At 43.2% G+C, this 25,020-nt stretch overlaps 1 protein-coding gene across 4 annotated transcripts in view; it reads right to left on the bottom strand.

The window, feature by feature from the left end:
• Positions 1 to 20,605, bottom strand: part of ATP13A3 (ATPase 13A3) — a 66,554-nt gene extending 45,949 nt beyond the window's left edge. For 3 of the 4 annotated variants that reach the window (XM_076341066.1, XM_076341069.1, XM_076341068.1), the window contains exons 1-2: positions 20,544 to 20,605; positions 19,086 to 19,139 (exon numbers count right to left, since the gene is read on the bottom strand). In XM_076341066.1, coding sequence (XP_076197181.1) covers positions 19,086 to 19,123 — 38 coding nt within the window. In that variant the 5' untranslated portion in view covers positions 19,124 to 19,139; positions 20,544 to 20,605. Of the gene's footprint in view, positions 1 to 19,085; positions 19,140 to 19,566; positions 19,840 to 20,543 lie in introns of those variants that run through there. The other variant, XM_076341067.1, reaches the window with a different exon arrangement.
• Between the last annotated feature and the right edge of the window lie 4,415 nt (positions 20,606 to 25,020).

Genomic DNA, 25,020 nt, shown 5'->3' with positions numbered 1-25,020 from the left:
TGCCACTACCCTGCTGAAAGTTGGGGTTAGAACACCACCACCATGGGCTCCACAGGGTTGCCCTCTTTGGAAGTGACTTCAGGCTGCTGGGTCAGCCTGAACAAAGCAGCAGCAGCAGCATCTCACCAATTCAGAGGAGACTTTAGCAATCTGCACTCGATCTTTACTTCTTTCTATAATATGGTGGGAAATTAAACATTTCAATACTTTAAATATTTAATTAAATATTTAAACATAAGCCTTGGACTTTTCAGACTACAAGGGAGTACGACATTTTACTAGTACTCGAATTGAAGTGAGGTTGAAATCCACTCACAAGAAGCAACGTGGACTCAGGAATATTCAAATAAAGTGCCTGTGATGCAAGGGCTGCCACTCAGCCTCTCTCCGGCACAAGTTCCCTGGAGTGAATAGCTAGAGAAGTCCTTTCCCCCTTTAACAAACTGAAAATAGCAACCAAAAAGCACTATTTGTTCCTCTTAAAGAAAGGGGCCAAAAACAATGGAAACGGTGAAAGTTACTGTCGCTCCACTTACATAATTTTTGCTCATTGAGCTACTATTGTATAGCTAAGTGTATTCTAGAGTCAGAAAAGTAGGAAGTATCAAAAAGGTCTGTAAAGGAATCGCTGTTTGCCACTGAGACTAAGAATGAAATCACTTGCAACATTTTAGAACATAGGTATAAATTTAACAAATGGTATAGCGATCAGCTGAGCAGTGTCTGAACTGTAAGTACTTCTAAGAGCATACATTTGAATCACAAGCTTAAACAGTAAATCTGCAACTTTGTAAAAAAAAGTATATCAAAATTAAGTTAAACTGCATTTGCTATTTGCCTCTGTCCTGAAGAGTATGTAGCTATGAGTAGGACAGCACCTGCACTTTCAGATTTAAGTCGATATTATTTTGGAGTAGTTCACAAACTGGATCACTGGAGAAATTACAGCAGTGTACAGATCTTAAAACTACATGTATCCCCCACAGTGAAGAAAATGTTGCACCTTTTCTGAATTACTACACCAATATCTATTTGTTGATCTATCCTGACTAAACAACCAGGATACCAAGCAGTTCTACCAAAATATTTATAGGCAATAAACATTCATAGCAACAGTATAAAAGGTGCAAGTGAACTCGTGGCATATTTATTAAGGAAAATGTTGTTAAGGAACTACAGTAAGTCTCAATCAGTATGCCTGAAGTGTTCTTCAAGCCACACTTTCAAAGGACTACTAGCTTATTTGAGGTCAGTTTTCTAATACTTGGCACGATTAACAAACTACTGCAGTGCAAATTTTACCCTTCAAGTTTGATTTGGGGGGTGGGAAGCAAAGAGATCTTCCCTCTGTTCTCCCCAACATTTGCCCCAAAGTCCATAATCCTTAAAAACTAATTCTGCTTTAGCACACATACATTGCTGCCATCAGTTTATTCTTCCAGTTTTCCAGTTTAACTGGAAGTTTCATAATTTCAAGAGAAAAACTCCAAGGTCTGGAAAGCTACAAAAGAAGAAACTTTTGAGATCTCCTGCAGTCACTGGGTAATTTAAATACCACGTTTCTCAGATGAAAATGTAATTTTGACAGCTCAAGTCTCTAGTAAAATCCATGCATGGATATGCATTAAAAAATTACCAAGTTGTTACATATGCTTATGCTCTGTCATCATTTGTCTGCTTAAAATACGCAAGTAAATAAACTTAGAAACTTGTATCTTAAACAGTCCCTATTTTATTCTTTTCAGATATTCGTAAAAATCCTGAGATAACTGAAAGAGTTTCTCTTACCAACAAGCAGTCCAGCAGCTGTCCTCTGCACTTGCTTTTGTTATCATGAGTTAGTGAGGCAATTCTTAATAACTGAGACCCTATCTACAAGGGAAGTCCTGACAAATGAACTATTTTGTCTAAAATCTAAAAAAAGTCTCCAAGGGCTTTTCAAACTGTTATCAAAAGATTAACATATCAAAGAAAATTTGGCACTGCTTGGAATGCCTTTTTTTTTTTTCCCTCTTCCCTCCAGTGTGGCCGAACAATTGCAAGACTGTGGCCGGGCTGGCGCGGAGGCTGCGCTTCCAGGCATCAGCCGCCCGGTCCAGCTCCTTCTATTCAAACCACAAACGCCTCACCAGGAGCCTGCAGACAGTTTCAGGTCTATGCACGAGTCCTGATGTTATCTGCCCAGCTAAAAGCATGTATGCTTCTGACCAAACCCTTCCTTGTATTTACAGCTGCTGCGAGTGAAGACAACAACATTCATTTTGAGGAGCTAATCGATGTTAAAGGCGGCAGTTAAGAAATGCACACTTTTCTCGCTCTCAGCATTTTAGAGTTTATCACAGAGCAAGATGAAGCGATCACATACACCAAATTAGACGACCTTTAGAGATCAAGTGCTACAAAGCCAACAGGTAACTTGGTCACTACCCGAACGTTGCAGAAATAAGTTACTTTTCTGTACAAGACAAGGATCAACCAGCACTGCTTTGGTAAGAACGCAAAGGGCAAATGAAAAGATCTAGCAAAGCAGACAGGAAAAGTGAGAGACATGCATGAAAAAGGCCAAATTTAAAAACCACCTATGTGCAGACATTAATACGAGTCAATCTTCCTCACCTCCCTACGTAATTGCTGTCATTAAATAAACCAAGCACTGTAAATGTCTACAGGAAGAGAATTAAGACAAAAAAACAATTGGCCTATCTAGAAAAAGATCATGATATAGATCAAACATGAATCATATTCCTGAAATCTGATCTAGTGTCTTACTAAGTGACCAGTCTGGCTCTCCTAGGTCCAAAAGGACCCATTATGGTACCTTTAAGGGCTACTGAAAGACTTTTCAAGTCCTTTTCAAGAACTTATTTACAACAAATATATCCTTCATTAAGAGACACTTCACAGCCCTGGAGTTAAAAATTAAGTTTCTAAATGGTCTGATGTCATTACAAGTATTTCAGATTTCTGAATTTAAAAAAAAAAATCTCTTGAACAGTCATTCTTAACTGCCGATAGTGGCTGTTGCATAGCAGACAGACATCATCTTCAACTGTATCCTGACTAGCTGTCAAAACACAGAAAAACCCTGTTTCGTTTTGAAACTAGAAAGCCAAACATTATTTTCAGTCACTCAGAAATTAGACGTTTCTGCATTTTAGAGCCATCCTTCCAACCCTTTATCATGAGAAGGAATCAACCTAGCAAGGTAACAGACCTTACAAAGGCAATGTTTACCACCAGGGCTTATTCTTGTTCCAGTAACGTGCGATTCCCACACATTCAGAGCAGGTACCAAACTGAGTCCATTTTTTCCCCACGCGTTACGGTAAAAGTTTTTGGCATTCATGCAACAGTCCTACAGGAGGTAAGCCACTGCTTTGCATATGCAAACCACCAACTAATGCTCAATCTCTGCCATACTGGCAGTTATGGAATTAAAAAGTGAAGAAGTACTCAAACTAGAAGAGCAGTAACAGGCCAGGGAGAGGTATGAATGTATCTTCTGAGAATACGTTCAGTTTCAAAATACATTCAATTTCTTAGGAAAGATGAAAACGCAGCCTGGGCTATAGCTGACCACTAGCAGAAGAGGATGGCAGTTAATTTTACGAAGTGACTGACAGAGGAAAAGTGCGTGCTTTTGCCCTTCCATGGAAGCCAGCTTTCCGCATCGCCCTACAAGGGCTGCGTGTCAGGTGCTGCACAGGAGCACTTGGCACATCCAAGTGGTGCTTTGGAAGACAGTTCTGCACTCGTACCTCAGGCCAAATGCCAAAAGTTGCTCTGAATACTGAAGCGTATTTCAAAATTTGAACATTATAATGTGTCCATACGCATATAAAAAAAAAGTACCTCTTATCCAGCTACTAGCAGTAAAAAAACCAACGAAAATGCTTCTTCAAAATTATTCCAGAAAAATTCAGAACTCTTTCCCCCAGACCACGGAAACATTTCTCAGCAGGAGAAAAAAAAAAAAATCTGTTCTTGACCCAAGATTTGCATTCAATACACTGCTTTCAATGCATGTGTAATATTTAATCTGATGTCAGAATTGCCAGCAGCCGAGGAAAGAAGTTCTAGGTATAGCTTAAGACACCATACTCTAGAAAAAGCACACTGTTAAGTGGAGCTATAAAAATAGAAGGAAAAGTCTTATCAGCTATTACTACTTGAGCTTGCAGCTCCTGCCCATGCCAACTGCCAATGAGTTCCACATACAATACCTGAGAAGCTGAATTTAAAACGCTGACTTAATTTAAAATGCGCTGTACCAATAAATAAATGGACAAGGGCACAAGGCTAAGAAGATGTAAGGATCAGAAAAATTAAAGATAAAAAAATATTTAGGGGCACATTCTTCTCAAACCGTATCATATAACATGCTGCACACTTTAAAGATCAATCACAAAAAAAAAAAGCAAACTTGAACAGAACATTTCAAGCTTTCAAGAGCTAAAGCCAAAGCTTCTGCCCACAGTGTCTTGGACATAAGTCCTGTATTTACCTTCCAGTCCTCCTCCTTTACCTAAGAGATCCTATTTCAGCATCCGTAAAAATAACATACTATTTCCTAAAATTTCTCCACTAGCTGCTTTTGAAAAGATTGGCAGAACCTGCAGCCACTGAAAATTAAAAAAGGACCATTTTTAAACAGACTTGCAATTACAAAAGCTAGGAGTTGATTTTAAAGGCTGTAAGAATGCCCTGCTAAAATCTGCATTATGACATCTTCTCTCCAAACAGTCTGTTATCAGGATTCATCATCCCTCACTCACTAGTCTTGGTATCTCCTCAGAGGAAACAGTTTCCAAAGTTCCTTTTTATGGATTCTCACAGTCTTCAAGGAGCTTCTGAACATAGGCGTGCCTGCACTCAGCGTTTTTGCATCTCTGACGTGCACTGCTGTTGCAGTAACAACTTCCACTTAGTATCTTAGGACCACAGCCATGATTTGGGGCAGATGGGATTACGCTACACCCCAGACTCAGAGGGATCCATGTATCTGAGCTGCAGCACAATGCTAGAGGTTTCTCGTGCCACCTGGCAAGCCTGACACCATGCACGAGACCCTGTCTTTGCCTGCCCCCGAAACGTGAAAGCCATGTCACTCAAAGATCACTTCAGAACTGAAACAGATCACTTTGTACCTGATATACAACTTAGCCAATAGTCTGGGGATATCACATTTTTATGACCATAAAAAACAAAGGTTATCACATTTGTGATATCACAACATACACTAGGGATGAGCTCACGTGTGTTAATTTAAATTTATTTGTAACGCTTTTAGTATTATTTTAACATATTAATATTTATGTAGTTTGTAGTCCAGGCTACAAACGTAAAAGATACTCTCCTCGAGAGGCACCTTCAATCTGAGAAATGCACCTTACATGAATGGACGTCATTGCGATTTTCGGTTCTCCACCAGCTTGCAGCTGAACCCTTAAATACGAAGCTATCCACATAATGTACAATAAATGTTTGGATAAGACCTACAAGCTAAAAGAACTATGGAAGATCAAAAATCCTCCAGCTATATTTTGAAGGAAGTTAAGGTTATAATTTGTACTACAAACAAAGCTTAACACTTTAGTCAACTAACCAAGCTCTAACAATAAGAATGACATAATAGTTTAATGAATACATGGAAATTTTACAAGTACACGAGCTAAATTTTAACAAAGCCCTCCACTCAATACCTATTTTATCACTTCCCATCTTGGGCTTTCTGTTATAATACAAGCTTTTGTTTCTGTGTTTAGGCTTAAGGAATACCATTGTATCCAACAATCACCAAACCAAAATTGTATTTACATTTGTAGAGTGTATTCTTTGTAAAGTATACTTTTTGCAGGCTGCAATAGCAATTGCAATGTTTATAGTAGAATACATGCTACATTAAGGAAAGATAATTCTACATGTAACAATAAACTCAGTATCGCAATTCATCATAATAACAAAGTACTATAGCCAATACTATACTCAAAACTTACTTTCTAACTGGTCTTCAGATCGTTATATTCAGACTACTTAAAAATTTGCTATTAATGTAACAGCACAGGCACAAGTTGAAGACATGTTAGAAGAGAATTTAGGAAAGCCGTCATTCATATCAAGGACAACTAGTCAAGCATTTCACCACCTAACCTTCCCGGCATCTCATTTATCTTACTTCAAGCAGCACCTATTCACATTAATGAAAATTTTCAACTGATAAATCAAGCGCCAAAAGTCAAACCTGCCCAAAGCTTGTTCCCACTCTCAGGCACACAGAAATACAGTCTTTCCTTGTTTCCTTTTTAGATTTCTGGATCTCCTACCTCGCTGCCATGAAGGAAAGAAGGTCTGTTCCACAGTTAAGGAATCCAATAAAGCATACATTTATTTTAGATGCTTATTGTTTCTTTCCTCTCTTGGAAGAGTATACTAGACATTTGGGTTAGAATTCACAGACTCTGACAACAGGGACAATGAAATGTTTTATTTATTCTTGGATGAGAAAGTTCAACTGTTTCAGATACTTTGGGTAAGGCATGGCGCCATTACACCCAGCGTGAGTTTTCAATAGCTGAGCACGGAAGCTGTTTCCAAAAAGACGTTCCTTTCTCGCATGGGGCCTGAACTTTACTCAGTCCTTCTATTTGATTAAATAACCAAGACTATTATGGTCAGATAATGGAGATGGCAAAGATGCCCCATCCCAGCACCAAGAGAACTGCAAGTATTCTAGCGAAGAATTGTGAGTCTGAAGACCCAGATCCAGCAACAATGGGTCCTTTCAAGGAAGCATTTCCCCTCAGGGGCTGTGCCAAGAGCCCAACCTTTCCTGTGTGGCTGCCGCCTTATTGTGCAATGTAGAGTATCTGCTTCCTGGGATATATTTGCTTTTGTAGTATGGATGCTCAGTAAAAGGAGGCAATGACTTTTTTTCCTCTTCCTCTAAATTCTTGGAAAATATTTTTGAGGTTAACACAAGAACATTTGAATCAAATTTCTGTTCGCCTACAAGGAGATCATCAAGCACAACCAGACTAATCACAAGAGATGAACTTTCCTCTAAAGTTTAGACATTTAACTTTTGTTTCCTCAAAAGAACATATAGTTGGCATACAGCTATGACTACAGCATAGTTCAAGAACCAGTCGTACTCATCATAAGCAAGCAATCTGCTTTAGCGTCCTTCTTTTTTCCCCCATCGTAAGTATGACTTAGTACCTTTCATTGCATTCTGAGACAAAGCAGCAGTATTTCTTCACACTTTCCTGAAGTCGTGATGTAAAACTTAAAGATTCTTAAAGTTCAACTACGTGACTGCTAAATGCACGCACAGAGTATCTTCCAGATTAATGGAAATAGCACCAAACTGTACTCACTTCTAAAAATTTATTCTATAAGAAGATCTATACATGTAAATAGGTTAAACTTCAGCACTTAAACCTGGGTTTTCTAATGTTTACTGAAGGTACAATTTTTTAAAACAGTCAATGAATTGATACAAAGCCTTAAGTATGTGGCACATTCACTTTACTTAGATCAGAAACACTTCAAGGAAAGAGCTCTTCTTGTGTGCAACCAACCCACCAATCAATAGAAATACTATGCACGACAGAAACTCCAAATATCATATACCACTAAAAATTAAAGTTAAAAGGTTGTATCAAAGAATTTAACACAATTGAAGATGTCAACCAGGACAATTTATTTGCCTTGATCAAATTCTAGTAACTGAAATAAGTAACAGAAAAATCTGCAAACAAGTTCCATTCAGAGATTAGACTGCTGTAGAAAACGATTTTCTTATGCACAGGAATTTATACAACCTGACAGCTTAGCTTCTGAAAGTGATTAATTTACTCTCAGAACTACCGTATGAGGTAAGATGAGAAAACTGAGGGGGAAAAGTTACACTATCTCCATGAACTGAAGTTTGACAAAGACAAGAAGAGAACAGATGTACAGGACTAACATTTAACCCTATTCCTCCTTGCCTGTAGTGTAAACTTTGGCCCACGTCCATCTAGCTACTATGTCCCAGTCATTCAGAACAGTCCTACAAACCCAGAAGAGCTTTAGCGATTTAGTAAACAGTTATCCCTCAGAGAAAGACTTCTACAGTCCATGAAATCAAATGAACTCACAGCAGCCTACTACAATACGTTTCATCATTGCCTTAAATAGCTCAGTCTAAATGATACTTTGCAGCGCTTGTGTACCTCTTGGGAGTGATTTCCATAGCATCAGCAGTGGGAGACATCTTCTGTAGAATGGAAACAGACTCTGCAAAACTCTGACACCATCTCCCTTCAACTGCTGCAATCTTCTCAGCACTGATGATAGTCAATAAAGGTCTTCAGACTCACGTCTTCCAGTAAGCAACAGCTTTGGGTTATCACTCCATTTATAGTTAACTTTTATCCTGCACACTTACCTAAAAGGAGAAATTCTCCTTTAACGTATCATGGCTAGAGCAATATTTACGTCTGCATTTGAGTTACTTTTTTAATTTTTTTTTTTCTTTCCTAGCCTATAAACTTTTTAATAACAGCACCAAGAGATGTAGCAGTGTCCGTCTTCTCTGCTATAAGGAGAAAAGTTAGTTTTCTTAAAACCAAGACTTTAGTGTTTTAAGCACATTAAATGTATCAAAGAGCACTCTTTCCTCAAGCGTTGACCTCACTAACAGAAATAGCACCACCATCCAGCCAAATATTCTGAAGTAGCCTCTTCTCAGATACCTCTGGTCCAGATGCTCCACTCAGATTTCCCCCATCAGCCTTGTTTTTTCATAAATATTAGGTGAAAACAGAGGTCAGCTTTCTAGAGCACCATTAAGGACTGCCACAATCCTCCACAAACATTAAATGGGTGAGGAGCTTTTACTCTATACCCTTTGAATGAAAGTAACCGAAGAATAGAAAGCCTGGCGAAGGCTAATAGAGCAACAAAATAACAGCCCCGAAAGGTCAGATCAAATGTGCACTTAGCCCAGCATCCCGAAGAGCAGCAGTCAAGGAGCCATCACAGGTAGAGTCGTATAATGATACTACACAGTAGACTCTCTCCAGTCCCAGTGACTTGCAGTTCAAGAGCTTCGTCAGCCAAATACCGTATCATCTTATTTAATATTAAGTGGATTTTTCTTAATTTTTTAATTATTTTGGGGCACATTTTAAGCATGCCAACATCCTGCAGCAAAGAATTCCTGAGTTCATGGGGAAGGATTTTTTTTTCTTTCCTTATTTTGACCCTCCATCTGCTAGTTTCAGCAGAAGCCTTCTACTTGTTGTATTTGAAGGGGCAGTGAACTCATGCCTTATTTACTCCCTCCCTGTCACCTGTGATTCCTTTATAAACTGTTTTAACCCCCGCCCTTCAGTTTTCTCCATGCAGAAATGACTAACAGCTTCCCTTACAGAGGTCATTCCATGCTTCTGATCATCCTTGTTAGCATCTTTCACAGTTCTGCTACATATCTTTCTTACAATGTCTCATCCTCCATAAGAATTTGCACGTGGCCAATAATACACTAATGCTACAAATAAATCAGGAAATAATACACTATGCAAATGGCTAATAAAGATTGGTTAAAAACTATTTTTCACGAGCAGAAGTGTCTGTTTTCTCTCATACATATTCAGTCTTTACAGGTAAGTGGAAGAAAAGTCACACGTTCCTAGAAGCACCTGCTGGTTACATTAAGTGCCGATGTTAAAAGAAAAAAATCATCTATGGAATAGAAACATTAAATAACATTACGTATATTACAAAAAAATATATATATATTCCATGTGGACATGGTTCTGGGCAACTGGCTCTAGGTGGCCCTGCCTGAGCAGGGGGACTGGACAAGTTGACCTCCAGAGGGGCCTTGCAACCTCAACCATCCCGTGAGTCTGCGACTCCGCTTACCATACCCAGTACGTTTTCATAAAAGAACATTCAAACAATGGCGGCTCACAAGATGAGAGATTTAAAACAAACATTTTAATGACTTTTCATAAGTCATCAAGGAATTAAACTTGCAATTATATAGGTACTAAATTCCTTATCATCAAGTCCCAGATCCCTGAAATATCTCTAGAACATGAGAAGTTCCCATCAGGACTATCCCCACGTGCCATTTCTGATGAGCACAGGTGTTTCTAGACTTCTGGTTTACAGGATGAAGCTAAGGCTTCTATTCCAGATGGTGCCACAGCATCCAAATCCCCACCCATCTTACACTTCAAACCTCACAGTAAAGGGATCAAGGGCAGAGCACAGAATATCTCTGAAAACACTTCAAAGACAAAGTAAGCAATGTTTTTTTGCCCTGGCTTTCTACACAAAGGAAGAGGGGGTGGACATTCACAGTTTACATAAAAGTGACCACAGGGCAGCTCTGTCAAAGTTGACACCTCACCCTGAAGCTTCAACGGGATTAAGCATAAACTGAACCCCTTGCAGAGGCTCCGCGGAGTCCTCAATTTTGTGTGCTCCTTACACAAACTACAGCAGAGCAGCCTGATTCCAGATGCAGTAGGCTTTACCCAAGATCCCTAGCAAACCACTGTGATTAATGCAGTTAGAAATCCACACATGCAACTTTCTGACAGACATTAACTTAACTCCCATCTTACCTGCAAACATACCAATCACCTCGCAGAGTTTTTAAAAATGCCTTCGTTTATCAAGGTAGAAAAAAGAACTTAGGAAAGACCCAACTTAAACACTATCACAACCTGCTGTATGAATATGCACTTTGGTTTCTCCTTGGCCACAGAACTCAGGAAAGGAAATTCACAAGCTACTACTTTATCTGAACAAAAGCAAAACAATCAAAAAGGTTTTGAAAAAAGACTGAAGCTCTGAACATTCCCTTATTTCTGTGGAACATTAAGAAGGGAATCGGCCACAAGTTACTCTATTTTTACTATCTTTCAAGCTGATGTTATAGGCATCACACCCATTTTCATAGCTGTATTTAATAGATACACTACCACACTTTCAAAATTAAGAAATATTAACTTAGCTAAAATAAAAATTAGCACCCAAGGAATGAGGATGTTCCCTGATAGAGGAAAGCATAGATATAAAACACACGCTTCAGAAATCTAGCAAAGATAAGATGGGAGGATACAGTGAAACACTGAGCAGTTGATTCACCACAAAATACTGCCCCACGAACTTAGCGAACTCAACTGCCTAAGTATAGCTCAATGTCCACAATATCAAAAATTACAGTCTCCAAGGAAAATGAGCTTTACAAAAGGTGAACTACTTCAATTTAGCAATAAGTCAACAGAAATCATTTTCTCAGGGTGCACACCAAAATATTCTCAACCCGATACAGCTTCTGTTGACAGTAGCTAATCAACCAGCACAATTACTGTCTGACTACAGTCTGTGTAAGTTCTCCTACCACATCCATCAATGTTACATATAACAAGAGTTACCTGACTTCAGTCAGACAGACAATTATGGCATTTAATATACTATTGCTTCCCAGACATTTATGCCATCGGACGATAAGAGCAAGCAGAAGAAACTGAGGCACTCTATGTTTGTTCCACTACGCAAATTCAAAATACTTTGCACTGAAACCTGAGCAAAACACTCCTATGATCTATTCTGCCAGTGGAGTTACGTGGACCAGCAGTGCCCAGCAAAGAGACAGCAGCAATTTAACGCACCAGATAATCACTACTGAAATGACCACAGGCTAAGAACTGGTGTTACGAACGCTACTAGCATACCAGTACCACCTTGAGGCACAAAAATCCTTCATAATGCGTGCTCAGAACGCAATTATGCCAAAGGTCTCACTACTGACAAAAGCTGTCTCTCTGGGGAAGGGATGTTGCTGGATAAAGGAAAGGGTGGCAGAGGGAAGAGCGCTACGAGGATACCTACATTTGCACGCTACAGAGTAAGGACCCTGTCAAGCTGACAAGACTGTAACGTATTTTTCTCTAAGCAGAGGGATAGTTTTTCTTACCTCTGTTTCTCAAACAGAGGGACTGTTTTTATCTTAGAGGAGTGGAAGAATCTTAACATATCTGCCATTGTCACTAAAGTTGTGAAGGCTTGATCCAAAGCCCAGTGAATTCAAAGGGTTGTTCCATTGGCTTGAGCTCTCCCCCTACAAAAGGCAAACAATTTGTGTGGTGAAACATTATGTGTATTCCTACATCTTTGCCTGTTTATTACTATAGCAAAGCTATTTCTGCTGGAAAAGACATGGTCATAAGAAAATGCAATTTATATTTCAAAAAATAAGATTTGTAGCTGAACTAACGAAACTTAGGAATTCAAGAGCCCGAGTACACTTTCAACCAACTGAGACTGCACAACAGGGTTTTTCCAAGTGCTTTTGTTCACTCAGACACATTACATCTGCCTCTGCTCCAGACACATGCCCTTCACCATGGGTTGGCATCACCCAAGCATTAGATAACTGTCACAGCAGTACAATTGTACAGAACGACAAATAGGCAGAAGCTGTGTTTCATCCATACACTGTTGGCATTTAAAGTCTGGCTGTCCAAACTGCAGTCAAAACCATTACTCCTTTTCACACCACAGGTCTTCAATACCGCCAGTATTAGGGCTCAGTAGATTGCCTCTAGCAATAAAGCATGGCTATGATACAGGAAAGTAATGTCAAGACCCTCGCTTGAAACACTACTTAACTTTCTTGTGGTCCTCGTCCAATGGACCAACTGAAGATAGGGTTAATCCAAAGAATGTACTCTGTAAGACTGCGCATTTGACAGCCCCTTTATGTTCCTGTTTGAATTACCAGTTGGTCTGAAAAGAACTTTTTGCTGGCTTGTCAGATCTGAAGTACTGCTATAGTGTCAGCAGCACCCTCAGCCAAAGACTGCTCAAGCCAATGGAACAACCCTTTGAATTCACTGGGCTTTGGATCAAGCCTTCACAACTTTAGTGACAATGGCAGATATGTTAAGATTCTTCCACTCCTCTAAGATAAAAACAGTCCCTCTGTTTGAGAAACAGAGGTAAGAAAAACTATCCCTCTGCTTAGAGAAAAAATTCTCTAGCAATTCAACAGTAATAGGACTTTTCAGGAAGTTCATCTGTACCCAAAAGTTATACAGTTCAATAAATACTATTATGGGGTGAAGGTAAAGTCAGGCAGGTAACGCAATGTAACTGCCAACACACTGTACAATCACCACGTTGGAGGCCAACCCTTATCTACATCACTGAACTTTCAGCTCCTGGTATCTACTACTGCATTAAACGTATCCTCCAGAAGATAAGCTCTTGTTATTGTTGACATTAAACACTGTGGCAGATCTGAAGGCCAGAGTTCAAAGTGTAACTGTACTTTTCTTCACTGATTTGGAGACATGGTATGACAGCAAAGTGCATAGGATTAATTTAAATGTTTCCACACATTCCAGTTATCTTGCAAGTCAGTCACTGAAATAGAAGGAACAGTTGGATCCTTTGTTTGTCATGCAGTCTACTGCAGACAATCAAAAGCAATTATAAGAGTGCATGAAAATAAATGATAAATAAAATAGCATGACTAGACGTGCAGTTGGACTTACCACTTTGAAATCTGTCTGTCCTCACTTAGGCTCCCTGTACTGGTGAATATACCAAAATACATGTACTTCAAAAACATCTTCAAAGCCAAAAGTGGACCTTTCTAAGTAGGGATCAGAAGCGTTAGGATTACCATCTGAGTCCAAAGTAGTAATCTGAAGCTACAAAGACTACTAAAATTATTGAAAATTCCTCAATGCTCTGCTACACTGAAGTTACACACACACACCCCTCTTGCCATCCTGCAGTACCTCCACCAGGGAGGCTTAGAACATCCCGACAGCACAAGAAAACTTGCTCCATTTGCAAGAGGCAGCATCCCAGAGAAGAGAGTAACATCCAGAACACCGTATGTTTCCAAACCGATACCAGCACCACAGTCTAGCCATTTGAACCTGTGCAAGGTCTAAGCTCACATATGACATGACCAAGCGATGGACAAAAAGAATCCTGAGTATTTCCCCCTCCTTGCCCCAATCTTGACACAAACTAAAACTAGAATCCTATAAAATGAGATGAAAGGGACATCAATAGCGAGTTTAGTCTATTCCCCAACCTAAACCAACTATATTAGTCTTTCTCAACACATGAACTTGTTCTTAATGGCCACAATAAAAGACTTCTTAAAGTACCATTTTTACTGTGAGAAAGTTAAAAGCTTAATCGGTGTTTTCCTTCATGAAACTTAATACAATTTCAACCTGCCCACCATGGTCATTGAAAACAACATTTCCTTCTTACAAATCTTTTAAATACTTGAAATCTCTTACATTCTCCTTAACCTCCTCATCTCTTGCCAAAGTAACTCGGATTTTCTTCCATCTTTATGAAGTTGTTTCCTCGAACTCTGGTCATATGCATTTCTCTCCTCTGAACTCTTTCCAAGTGGTCCAAATTCTTCTTGAATTTTGGCACCCAAAACAGATGCTGTCTGCACACTGAGAGTACACCAACAGCAAATAAAGCCAACGGATTTAAACTTTACATCTCACAGGCAATACTCCCGTTTAAACATCCCAGTAAGATATTTGCCTTTTCTGCAAACAGCATGACACTGACTCATGTTCAACTTGTGATCCAGTACACCCCCAGGTCCTTTTTCTAGTACCTAACCAGTTATTCCTCACCCTGCATTTGCACAGCTGATAATTCCTGCCTAAGTGCAGTACTCTGCATTTGTCCCTATTGAATTTCATCCTATTTTCCAGGTCATTTTGAACTCTCATCATGTCCCCCAACACATAGTCCCTGAGAATTTAATAAGCACATTTAATCAGCCAGTTGACTGATGCTTCCATTAAAGGCAACCGTACCCAAGACAGAACCCTTCAACATAACCTCTCATTTCAACACTGAATTGGTAATTACTGTTCTCTGAATAGGATCATCTACCCAATTTTGCACGTTTCCTAGACTACTTTCCCTGGATCATGTCTCCATTTACTTATCAGGCCACTAGAATGTGGAAAACCTTATTAAATAAATTGATCAATCAGGAGACAAGACCTCCACTGCTTCTGCCATAGCCACAAAGCCTTCTGCTCTGCAGTAAAAAGGTATTAGACTTTGGACACAATTAGGTTTCCCACAAATCAGTTCATGCTGTTATTCTTCTTGTAGTTATCTTCCAAGCACTTGAAAATAGAATGTTTGCTTATTAATCTCAACTGATGGAAAAAAATGAGATAAAGTGAACTGTCAGACTTGAACTCCTCTTCCTCAGCTCTCTTCCATTATACCTCTTGGAAGACTCGTCCTTTGCCAGTCTTCTAGTACTTCTGAGTATTTCTAGATAATATTTTTGCATTTTTTGAGCTGTTTTGAAAATCGTACAGTGAAGCTTATCAGGGCCAGCTGACACAGGAACATCTAATGGAAGTACACCCTAGTGTAAAATACTAACTCATCACAAGTATTAATAAGATTAAGCACCTGCATGACACTATGTTAGACAAGCAAAACAGGCACCGAGCACTTCAAATGTTCTGCACCTTCTCTAAATACGTACTGAATCAAGAGAGACATTTTCCAATCTTCCTCCTGCTATTAACGTACTTCTACAGGAACCTTGCTAGCTTTTATGCCTCTTGCTAGTTGCAATTCCATTTGCACTTTGGCCTTTCCAATATCTGCCTCTACTAATCTTTTATACATGTTCTTCATAATGTGACTTACTTTCATGCTCAACATCTATTTTTTTTCTTGCATCCGAAGTCAGTAAAAGCTCATAATATAAGTTGGTCTTACTACTTTTTCTATTTCTCAAAAGCCTTCTCATTTTGCTGTTCTGTCTCCTACCCTTTATAAGGATCACGAGCTCTGAGTTCATACCCATTGCCATTTATCACCTTTCATTCTGACATCATCTAGCTAGAATAAAATCTAAAGGAGTTGCCATTTTTGTTACTGTATGTACCTTCTAAACTGAAAATGTCACCATCACATAACTTCAATAAAGGTTAAAAAAGAAAGAGTTAGGCATTTTGATTTTGAAGGATGGTCTTTTGGTCTTAAATACCACTTAAAGTCTCAATCCAACTAAAGTAGTAATGGACTTGCTACCATTTCCAGTACCTGGTCCTCTTCCAAAGAGCTGCTTTAAGATGAACAATGCAATGCCACAATTCTAATAAACCAGCACTACAAAAAAGGGCTAAATTATTTCAAAGGAAAAATACACAATGAAAAAGTGAAAATGCAGAATGAATGCAAAATGCAGCTAATTCTGGTAGGTCTGACAGGATTACGAACACCACGATTGACACTGCACCACTTCAGAGCAAGCAGCTAGACTCCACGGCCACAGAGACCCCTTCCCAATCCCAACCCGTGCACAGTGCTCCAGGCAGGCCGTGCTGAAGTTGCATATTTCAGAAAAGGAGCAGCAACATACAGCACTTCAGATTTTTGTGTAGACCACATCCATAACTCCTGAAGAGTAACTGTGAATCACCCATCCTTTTTTATTTAAGTCTGCCTTTCAGCTACCAAAGATTAAAGTTTACAGTCTTATTTCAATCAGGAATAAAGATGTCAGACGACTTGAAGCTATAATACAACTACAGTTTACTACAAACTGAACTTTTGTTCTCTGCTAAGCAGATTATTTAACAAAGTAGCTTTTTTTTATGAATGAAAAATATTTTTAGCTCATTGTGTAACAGTGAAAGGGAAACACTTTAGCATTACTGTTATTTAAAATATTTTTTTAAATGTCTAATTGGGAAATTAGGGTTTTTGAACTAGGATTTGTTTTGTACGAACTCTCCCATGCTAAACATACCCAGATCCAAGCACTAGTCAGGATGTTGGGTTTTTTTCACCACTGAAAGAACACAAAACCTACTAATTTGCGCAATACCACGCCTACAGACCCAAAGCAGGCTTGGCCATGCTAGATGCCATGCTGTGGAGACCAGTAATCACAGAATCATAGAACAGTTGGGGTTGGAAGGGACCTCTAGAGGTCATCTAGTCCAACCCCCCTGCTGTGGGCAGGGACATCTTCAACTAGATCAGGTTGCTCAGAGCCCCGTCCAACCTGACCTTGAATGTTTCCAGGGATGGGGCATCCACCACCTCTCTGGGCAACCTGGGCCAGTGCTTCACCACCCTCAGCATAAAAAAATTTCTTCCTTACATCTAGTCTAAATCTACCCCCCTTTATCCCTGCCCAAAAAAGCATACACTTACATACACGCTCAGTTCTCCAATGCAAGTCTTTTAAGCCATTCAAAAGATGAGTCTAAATGTACACTGCAGAAGCATACATTTTTACATTACGCTGAGAAAATGAAATCTAAGGAAGCCCTTTTTTGCTCATTTCCAAAACTCAGAGTTTTAGAAGAATTAACTAAGGACTTTGTTTCACAAGGTATTAAAGGAATGAAACCTCTTCCCTCCATGCCAGCTACCATCAGGTGCATACCAGACAGACACTTAATAAGGAAAGTGTTAAAACAGGTCTCCCTGGCCTGCTGTTAAAGATGCTTAAGCGTACCACTCAACTTAGACATTTTTCACACCAAAAGCAGTAATTCCTACAACAGACCTTGGACAAGCTAAGTCAAAGTAATCCACTGTTGGTATTTTGCAGAAATAAAGCAAACAGCATCCGAAGGTTGCCAGAAAAAGGAACAAGGGTGCAATGGTTAAGAGGCTTGATGAAAACCTGGTCTTTCCATGTCAGCTCCCACTTCTAGTACAGATTTCCTCCATGACTTGGGCAACCCACTTGGACCTGGCTTTAACAGTAAAAAGGGATTTTATTCCCACAGAATAAATGGAATTTGTCTCCATACCACTGAAAATCTGTCCCCTGTTGACTGTTTTATACTCCACACAGAAGACAGTGAGGATACTACCTCCTCGAGGCAAATGCGAAAAATTAATCTGAGGGCTCCACGTCAATACAGATTTTTTTAAATTTCTTTTTAAAAATAATTTATTAGGACCACAGCAAATCAGCTTGTCTGATGCACCATGCCTGTTACATGGCACACTAGCAGAAGAGGACTGAATCACAAAGTTTCTCAATCGTACTCAGCCATCGTGATGCAACTTCCCTCCCCGCTAGGCAGCCCCCACACTCCCTTGCCAGGCATTGCATGCTGCCTGACCGGGCAGCTCGGACCTTTCATCCCTCTCTCTTCAGGTTAGGGATGAATTAGTGCCTGCCCGAGCCATCAAGCCCTCCCTAGAGGAGAAAGGGGTGAGAGCATAATGAGCTGCAAGTCTAGAGAGCACTACTGGAAGACACCAAGCGGAGCACCTAGAACAGCACCACTGCTCCTGGAAGGTATTCGGGAAGGCGGCAGCTGCTGTCCAGCGGCTCCGCTGGAGACAGCATCTGCAGAATTGCTCAGATCCCTTTCACTGCTTTCTCCTCCTTGTGGCACAGACAGTCAGCTTTGACCAAAACTAAAGTTAACAAGAAGATCTCTCTTACCCATTTTCTGAAGCACTTTAAAAGCCGAGTACTTTAGAGCACATCAGTTTTTCCTAGCTGACCTAGGCGCTCACACTGGAACGCTCCATGCTGCCAGAAGCCAGTTTTTTTTTCCTCACAGGTGACTACACCAACAATAAACGACATTTTTATTTCACCAAGCCATCTTAACAATACGCTCCTTAGAAGTCAGGAGAGTTAAGCCAGTACCGATAAATTTCCAAGTCAATTATGCACTTCAACATTTACATAGTACATCTTCTTTAAACTTTGTAAAGTTGTGTTTGTAATTAGCCAACAAGAAAAAGCAGCTTACAAAACTAGCAGTACGTGGCCCTTACTGTCACACTACATACCAAGAGATGCTACATGGGCACTAAGTTTATGAGGGCCTGACTTATACCATAGAGGATATTTAAATCATGCCAAAAAAGCTGTTTCTCCACAGGTTCAAGAAAATCAATATTCTACAGGAGATAACACAGTGTTGTACAAAAGTCAGTTTTACTTTAATAAAAGGTAAAAGTAGCAACTCTTTCAGATACGATGGAACTGATGGCAGAAAAATATAGCTAACCTGTCTGAAGAGCCAGTGTGTGGACAAATCTCATACATACAAGGGCTGAGTCACCTACAATAAAAAAAAAAAAAAATACAGTCAGAGGAATGAATAGGCTAAATGAAACTTAATCTTAATTGCCCTAGCTAAGAATACCGTACAGTTCTAGCGAGTGCATGCAGCAAAGAAAACACGTTAATGAATTCTAAAACTGGAACAAAATTCGCAGCAAGCTCAGATGAAGAGGAAGCAGTCAGTCGGTGCGGCCAGACAACTATCAGCGCTCATGTTAGAACAGTTTAGAGTTAACCATCTCCCATTGCTGGAGGCTACGCTATCTCAGCCGAGGGAGACAACAGCTTCTTGGAGGGCTCCAAAAGCATCCTCCAACCACAGCACCTGCAGGGATACACAGATCCCGGCGGGCAAGCCAGAGCACTAGCGGTAGCAGCAAGCTTTTAGAGCCAGTACTGCAGATACTCAAGTTCTTCCTCTTCACCTTAAGTATCGATGCAGTTTTTAAAACTGCCTCATCGACTCCGTTTCAAGTCTCAGTGTTTAATCCACCTAGTCGTTGTTTATTCCTGAACAAGCATAAACAGGCCCCCTCTTTGGGATGAAGCAGCGGTGGTCAGAGGTGCTTGCAGTGCGAGATCACCATCTCCACAGCTCAGCTGACAGAAAAGTACTCGATAACCTTTGTCAACAGCAGTGTAACGCACTGACTCAGCTGCTGAAAAATGGATGAGACGCATTGTGTCCTCTTCTTGTACTCTGCTGGGAAAGTTTCTCTTTGGTACACAAGCACTAACATTTCCCACCGACCCCGCCACCACAAAACACACTGACGCGTGCCCAAACGGCGAAATGCTTTATGCACCGGTGTTCGGTAACCAGAGCCCACAGGCAGAACTGGAAGCCGGGCGGAGCAGACGGAAGAAGCGCAAGCGGACTTCTGCCCGAGCTGCTGGAGGTGCCACCCGGGGGGCCCGGGGCAGCCCGGCGCTGCTGGCGCGAAGCCGGGCAGCGGGAGGGGAGGGGGGAACCACCGGGCCCGATGAGAAGGCGCCGCACGTGTCCGGAGACCGGCGGACCCCGGGCAGCCGCGCACATGCTTCCCCGGGCGGCGGGGGATGCCCCAGCCGCGGGACCTGCTCCGAGCAGCGCGGGGGGCCGCTACTCACGGCGGCGGCCCCGCCACGACCTCCGCGCCCGAGCCGGGCCGGGCCGCCCCGCGGGGGCTGCTGCAGGCAGAGGAGACGCCGGCGCGGCTGAAGGGCGAGAGGGCCCGAACCCAAGGCGACAAGGGCTGCGGGGCGCCGCTGGAGGCGAGGCCCGGCCCGGCCAGGCCAGGCCAGGCCCGGCCCGGCCCGGCGACGGCCCGCGGACCCTCCCTCCCTCACCTGCCGGGGCGGGCCGAGCCGAGCCGAGCCGAGCCGAGCCGGGCCGAGCCCGCCGCCCCACGGCCCCACTCACCGGCGCCGCCCTCAGCTGAGCCCCATGCCGGCGGGGCGGGCGCGGGACCGGAGCGGGACCGGCTCTCCCCCGCCCCACCCCGCCCGCCCGGCGGCGCGCCCGCGGCTGCCTCGTGAGGCGCGACCGGATCCGCCGCCAACCGGCTCCACGCGCCGGCCGCGCTGGGCGGGGGCAGGGAGGGGCGCGGAAGTGACGCTCCGCGACACGCCCCCCTCCCCGCCCCGCGCGTCACGCGCCGGAAGACCGGGGTGCCGCGCGGCTCCGGGGTTGGGCGGGGCCTCGCCTGGGGAGGGGGCGGGGTTTGGGCAGGGGGCGGGGACAGCTGTGGGGCGGGGGAGAGCCACGGGTGGGGCGGGGAAGCCCAAGGGGGGACATGGCTACGGGAGGGGGGGGGACATGGCTACCCGGGGGGGGGCATGGCTATGGGGGGACATGGCTACGGGGGGGGGCATGGCTATGGGGGGACATGGCTACGGCAGGGGACATGGCTATGGGGTGACATGGCTATGGGGTGATATGGCTATGGGGGGGGGACATGGCTATGGGGGACTCTGGGGCAGTGGGGCTCAGGGAGGCGCTTTGGACAGGGGTGGGACCCCTGTGGGAGCAGGCCGGGGGCTCCCTGGGGACCCGCATGTGTGGGGCTGTGCCGGGGGTCTCAGCCAGGGATGGCGGTGGGCATTGGGCTGCAAGGCCTCACCCCAGAGTGGGAGCGGAGGCTCGTGGGGGTCCCCCAGGCTGCAGGTGCTGGCTGTGGGGTGTCCTACAGGCACTGGGGGGCTGGACATTGCCCCTAAAAGCTGCAGGGCAGACATCCCCGCAGAGCCGGGGGCTCACTCCTCATGGTACCCTCCTGAGCTACCCCCAGTCCTCAGTTGCCATGGGGTGGGGAGCGGCACCACAGAGGGTACTGGGCCAAGACCTTTAAAGCCTCTGTTGGAGGAATTGACCCCGTCCAGCACAGGCATTCACGCCATGGTGGGCTTGAAAGTCAACCGTGGCGCCCAGAGGAGCAGGCCACTACATAACTGTGTGTGACCACTCCATATAGAATCATAGAATCATTAAGGTTGGAAAAGACCTCTAAGATCATCGAGTCCAACCGTCAACCCAACACCACCATGCCCACTAAACCATGTCCCTAAGCGCCTCATCTACTCGTCTTTTAAATACCTCCAGGGATGGGGACTCCACCACTTCCCTGGGCAGCCTGTTCCAATGTTTCACCACTCTTTCAGTAAAGACATTTTTCCTCACGTCCAATCTAAACCTCCCCTGGCACAACTTGAGGCCATTTCCTCTCGTCCTGTCGCTTGTTACTTGGGAGAAGAGACCGACCCCCACCTCGCTACAACCTCCTTTCAGGGAGTTGTAGAGAGCAATGAGGTCTCCCCTCAGCCTCCTTTTCTGCAGGCTAAACAACCCCAGTTCCCTCAGCCGCTCCTCATCAGACTTGTTCTCCAGACCCCTCACCAGCCTCGTTGCCCTTCTCTGGACACGCTCCAGCACCTCGACATCCTTCTTGTAGTGAGGGGCCCAAAACTGAACACAGTATTCGAGATGCGGCCTCACCAGGGCCGAGTACAGGGGCACGATCACTTCCCTACTCCTGCTGGCCACACTATTTCGGATACAGCCCAGGATGCCATTGGCCTTCTTGGCCGCCTGGGCACACTGCCGGCTCATGTTCAGCCGGCTGTCGACCAGCACCCCCAGGTCCTTTTCCGACAGGCAGCTTTTGCAGCCTTTCCAGTATGTTACACAGTGGCGAGAGAGGGTGGGGAACGGCTCATGGAGAACCCCCCGTAAGAGGTGACCATCCTTCCTGCGCGTCCCGGGACGCCGCAGCAGAGGCACCACCCGCCCAGGGGGTCCCTCGCAGACCCCAGGCCAGGTGCGGGACACAACCCAGTCGTCCCCCTCGTGTCCCCCCCATTCAAAAAAGCCAGTGGGTCGCTCAGCTCCTCTCCCCCTCAACCCGACAGGAGTGCCAAGGGGTCTTTGCACACCCCGCTGTCAGATACACGCCTGCCTTTAATAACCCACCTCTACTTCTGTCAACTGCCTTTGCCATCAGCTAACGATATGCTTATCTGGAAATGTAATGGTGTCCAAGGAACGTGCCCAGTGCTCAGCTCCCTGTTATCTCCCTCATCGGCAGCCCTCTCCCCTGTCACTGCTCTCCGTGGCGTGCTCAGCTGGGACTTGGGTGCGCTCTGCTCTCAGCGCCTGGAAGCCGGTGTTTAATTTTATAAAACTTGCATTGCTCAGAAACGCCCAGCCAAGAAAGCCAGCTCGGGCGGCGTGCCCGACGGCCCGCTCCATTACTGTCCCACTGACTTACGCGTCTCTCCAGACACTGTATCAGAAATCATTTTTACTACTTCCAGGTAACATATAAAGATAATCAATAGCGTAAGGGCAAGAAGGGACACCTGTGAGACTTCACTAAACACACCCCCAGGTGGATGACGGATTACGTTTTCAGATGCATCAGTTAAAGATTTTGAAGAGCGCTGTAAACCATTTAGGGGGTCTGTAAACCACAATAGGGTCTATGTTTATTTTCACATAGTACCGTGTTTTTTCCAATAGTTCTCCTCCATTGCAGATTAAGGGAGCCGCCGACCGTTATATCTCATCGCACGCAACCCCAGCAGTGACTAAACAGGGGCTACATCCACCTGGCAGAGCACCCCATCGCCCCAGCAGCGCTCTTGGCTTCCCGTGCCAGCTCCGGTGACTCCACAGCCCCGGGGTGAGTCAGCCCGGCACGGGGATCCAGCAGAAAACTCTGCCAATAATAAAAAGAAAAGAAAAGGCACAGTTTTCTCTTGGCCCAGTGAGCTGAGCTGATTTACCGGGCAGGCATGTGACCACTATTTAAGAAATGAGAGGAAAAGAAAAGGAGAAACAAAACTGCCCGTTTTGGCAGCCGCCCATGGATCAGACGTAATACTGAGTGGCTCTGACTCAAATCAGAATGGTCGCCTCCCTCAAAAAAAAAATTAAAACCATCTATTTTCTGTTAACGTGTTAACTCTAGTACCGTCGCAGTTTAATTCTGTGTTGACTGCATGCTTCATCGCCCTCCTTACCGCTTTTGCCGAAGGTTGGTGTCAGCCTAGCCCAGCTTCGGTTCCTGCTTACCTGGGACACATTGGTTACTGGTTTTTATACAATGACTCAACAGTTACTTCCCCCGATTCTCTGGAAATTCGGCGATGCAGTATATGCTGAGAAATCAGTACTAAGGGTTTGGTGATCTTCTCAGGCAATTTTTAAAAGACATTTGCCTGCAAGTTTTAAAGATAGGTATTAACCAGTGATTTTCGTTCACTCTGGTTACATGTGGAAGACAAAAATACCTCCATTAAACATGGGGACATCGTTCTGTCCATTTTCCAAACAAAGAACAGAAAAAATTTACTGAATAATTTCAGCTTTTTTTTCACTGAGTTGTTATTGCCTTTGTCTAACATCCAACCTAAATCGCTGCTAGGATTTTCTTTAGACCTCAAGGAAACCCCACTGGGTGGTGATCAATCATATTGGCCACACGTATTTTTTCACTGAATTTCCCTAATTCATTACCCCTGTTTCCAAACTGTTGATCTACCCACTGCTATCAGCTTGCCAAATTTCCACCTATATACAATTCTTTATTGTTGCCTATACCTCCCCTTTTGAGCAGGATGTTTTGTTTCATTTTAAAACCAGAAAAGCCTCCTTTGGTGACACTGAAATTGTGAGCATTTGAGTCATCTAGTAACACACTGGTGAAGAAGTCTCTCAATTTCCATTCAGATTGTACTGAAGTATTTCCTCAGGCTCGCTTTTGCTCATAACTGCTTTTAGCCTTGCAAACTTGGCAGCAGTGTCCGCAGTAGAGTCATACAGAGGCAGGGAGATTGAAACGTGTACCGTACCACCTGGATATTGATGGAAAGAGAAAAACAGAGGCAAAAAACGTAAGCAGAAGTAGCAGACATCCATACAGAACCAGAAACATGACTATGATGAGGAGAAGCCAAAGAGGAGATTTTTTTTGGCCTAAGTATTGACTGGTAAAGAGAGTCTACCATATGACTCAAAGGAAAAATATTATTAAATTATTAGTGCTATTAAACAGAAGCTCTTATTCTGTCATTCCCTATTAGTAGTAAGAGTAAAAAGATTTGCTTTGATACATACATTTCTACACTCTTCATCAAAATTCCTTTAGCCTTTTTCAATTAAAGATTAATTTCTCATTCCATTTTTCAACCCAATGCATATTCTAATGTATTATCTTTATCCCCATTAGAAGGTTTCCCTTAACACCTAATTGCTTTTCTTTTTCAGTCTCTGGCAAATTTGAACTCGTTTATTGCTTCACAAACCTCAAACCATGCAGGCTTTTATTAATTGAGAGATTAATTTTGTGGTTGGCACGTTCCCTCCACCCATCTCCTTAAGCTGTTTCTCAGCTGCTTTC

The sequence above is a fragment of the Aptenodytes patagonicus genome, chromosome 6, assembly GCF_965638725.1.
Source record: "Aptenodytes patagonicus chromosome 6, bAptPat1.pri.cur, whole genome shotgun sequence".
NCBI classification, from domain to species: domain Eukaryota; kingdom Metazoa; phylum Chordata; class Aves; order Sphenisciformes; family Spheniscidae; genus Aptenodytes; species Aptenodytes patagonicus.
The sequence above is the reverse complement of the archived record's forward strand: the minus strand, read 5'-3'. Positions and strand labels throughout refer to the sequence as shown.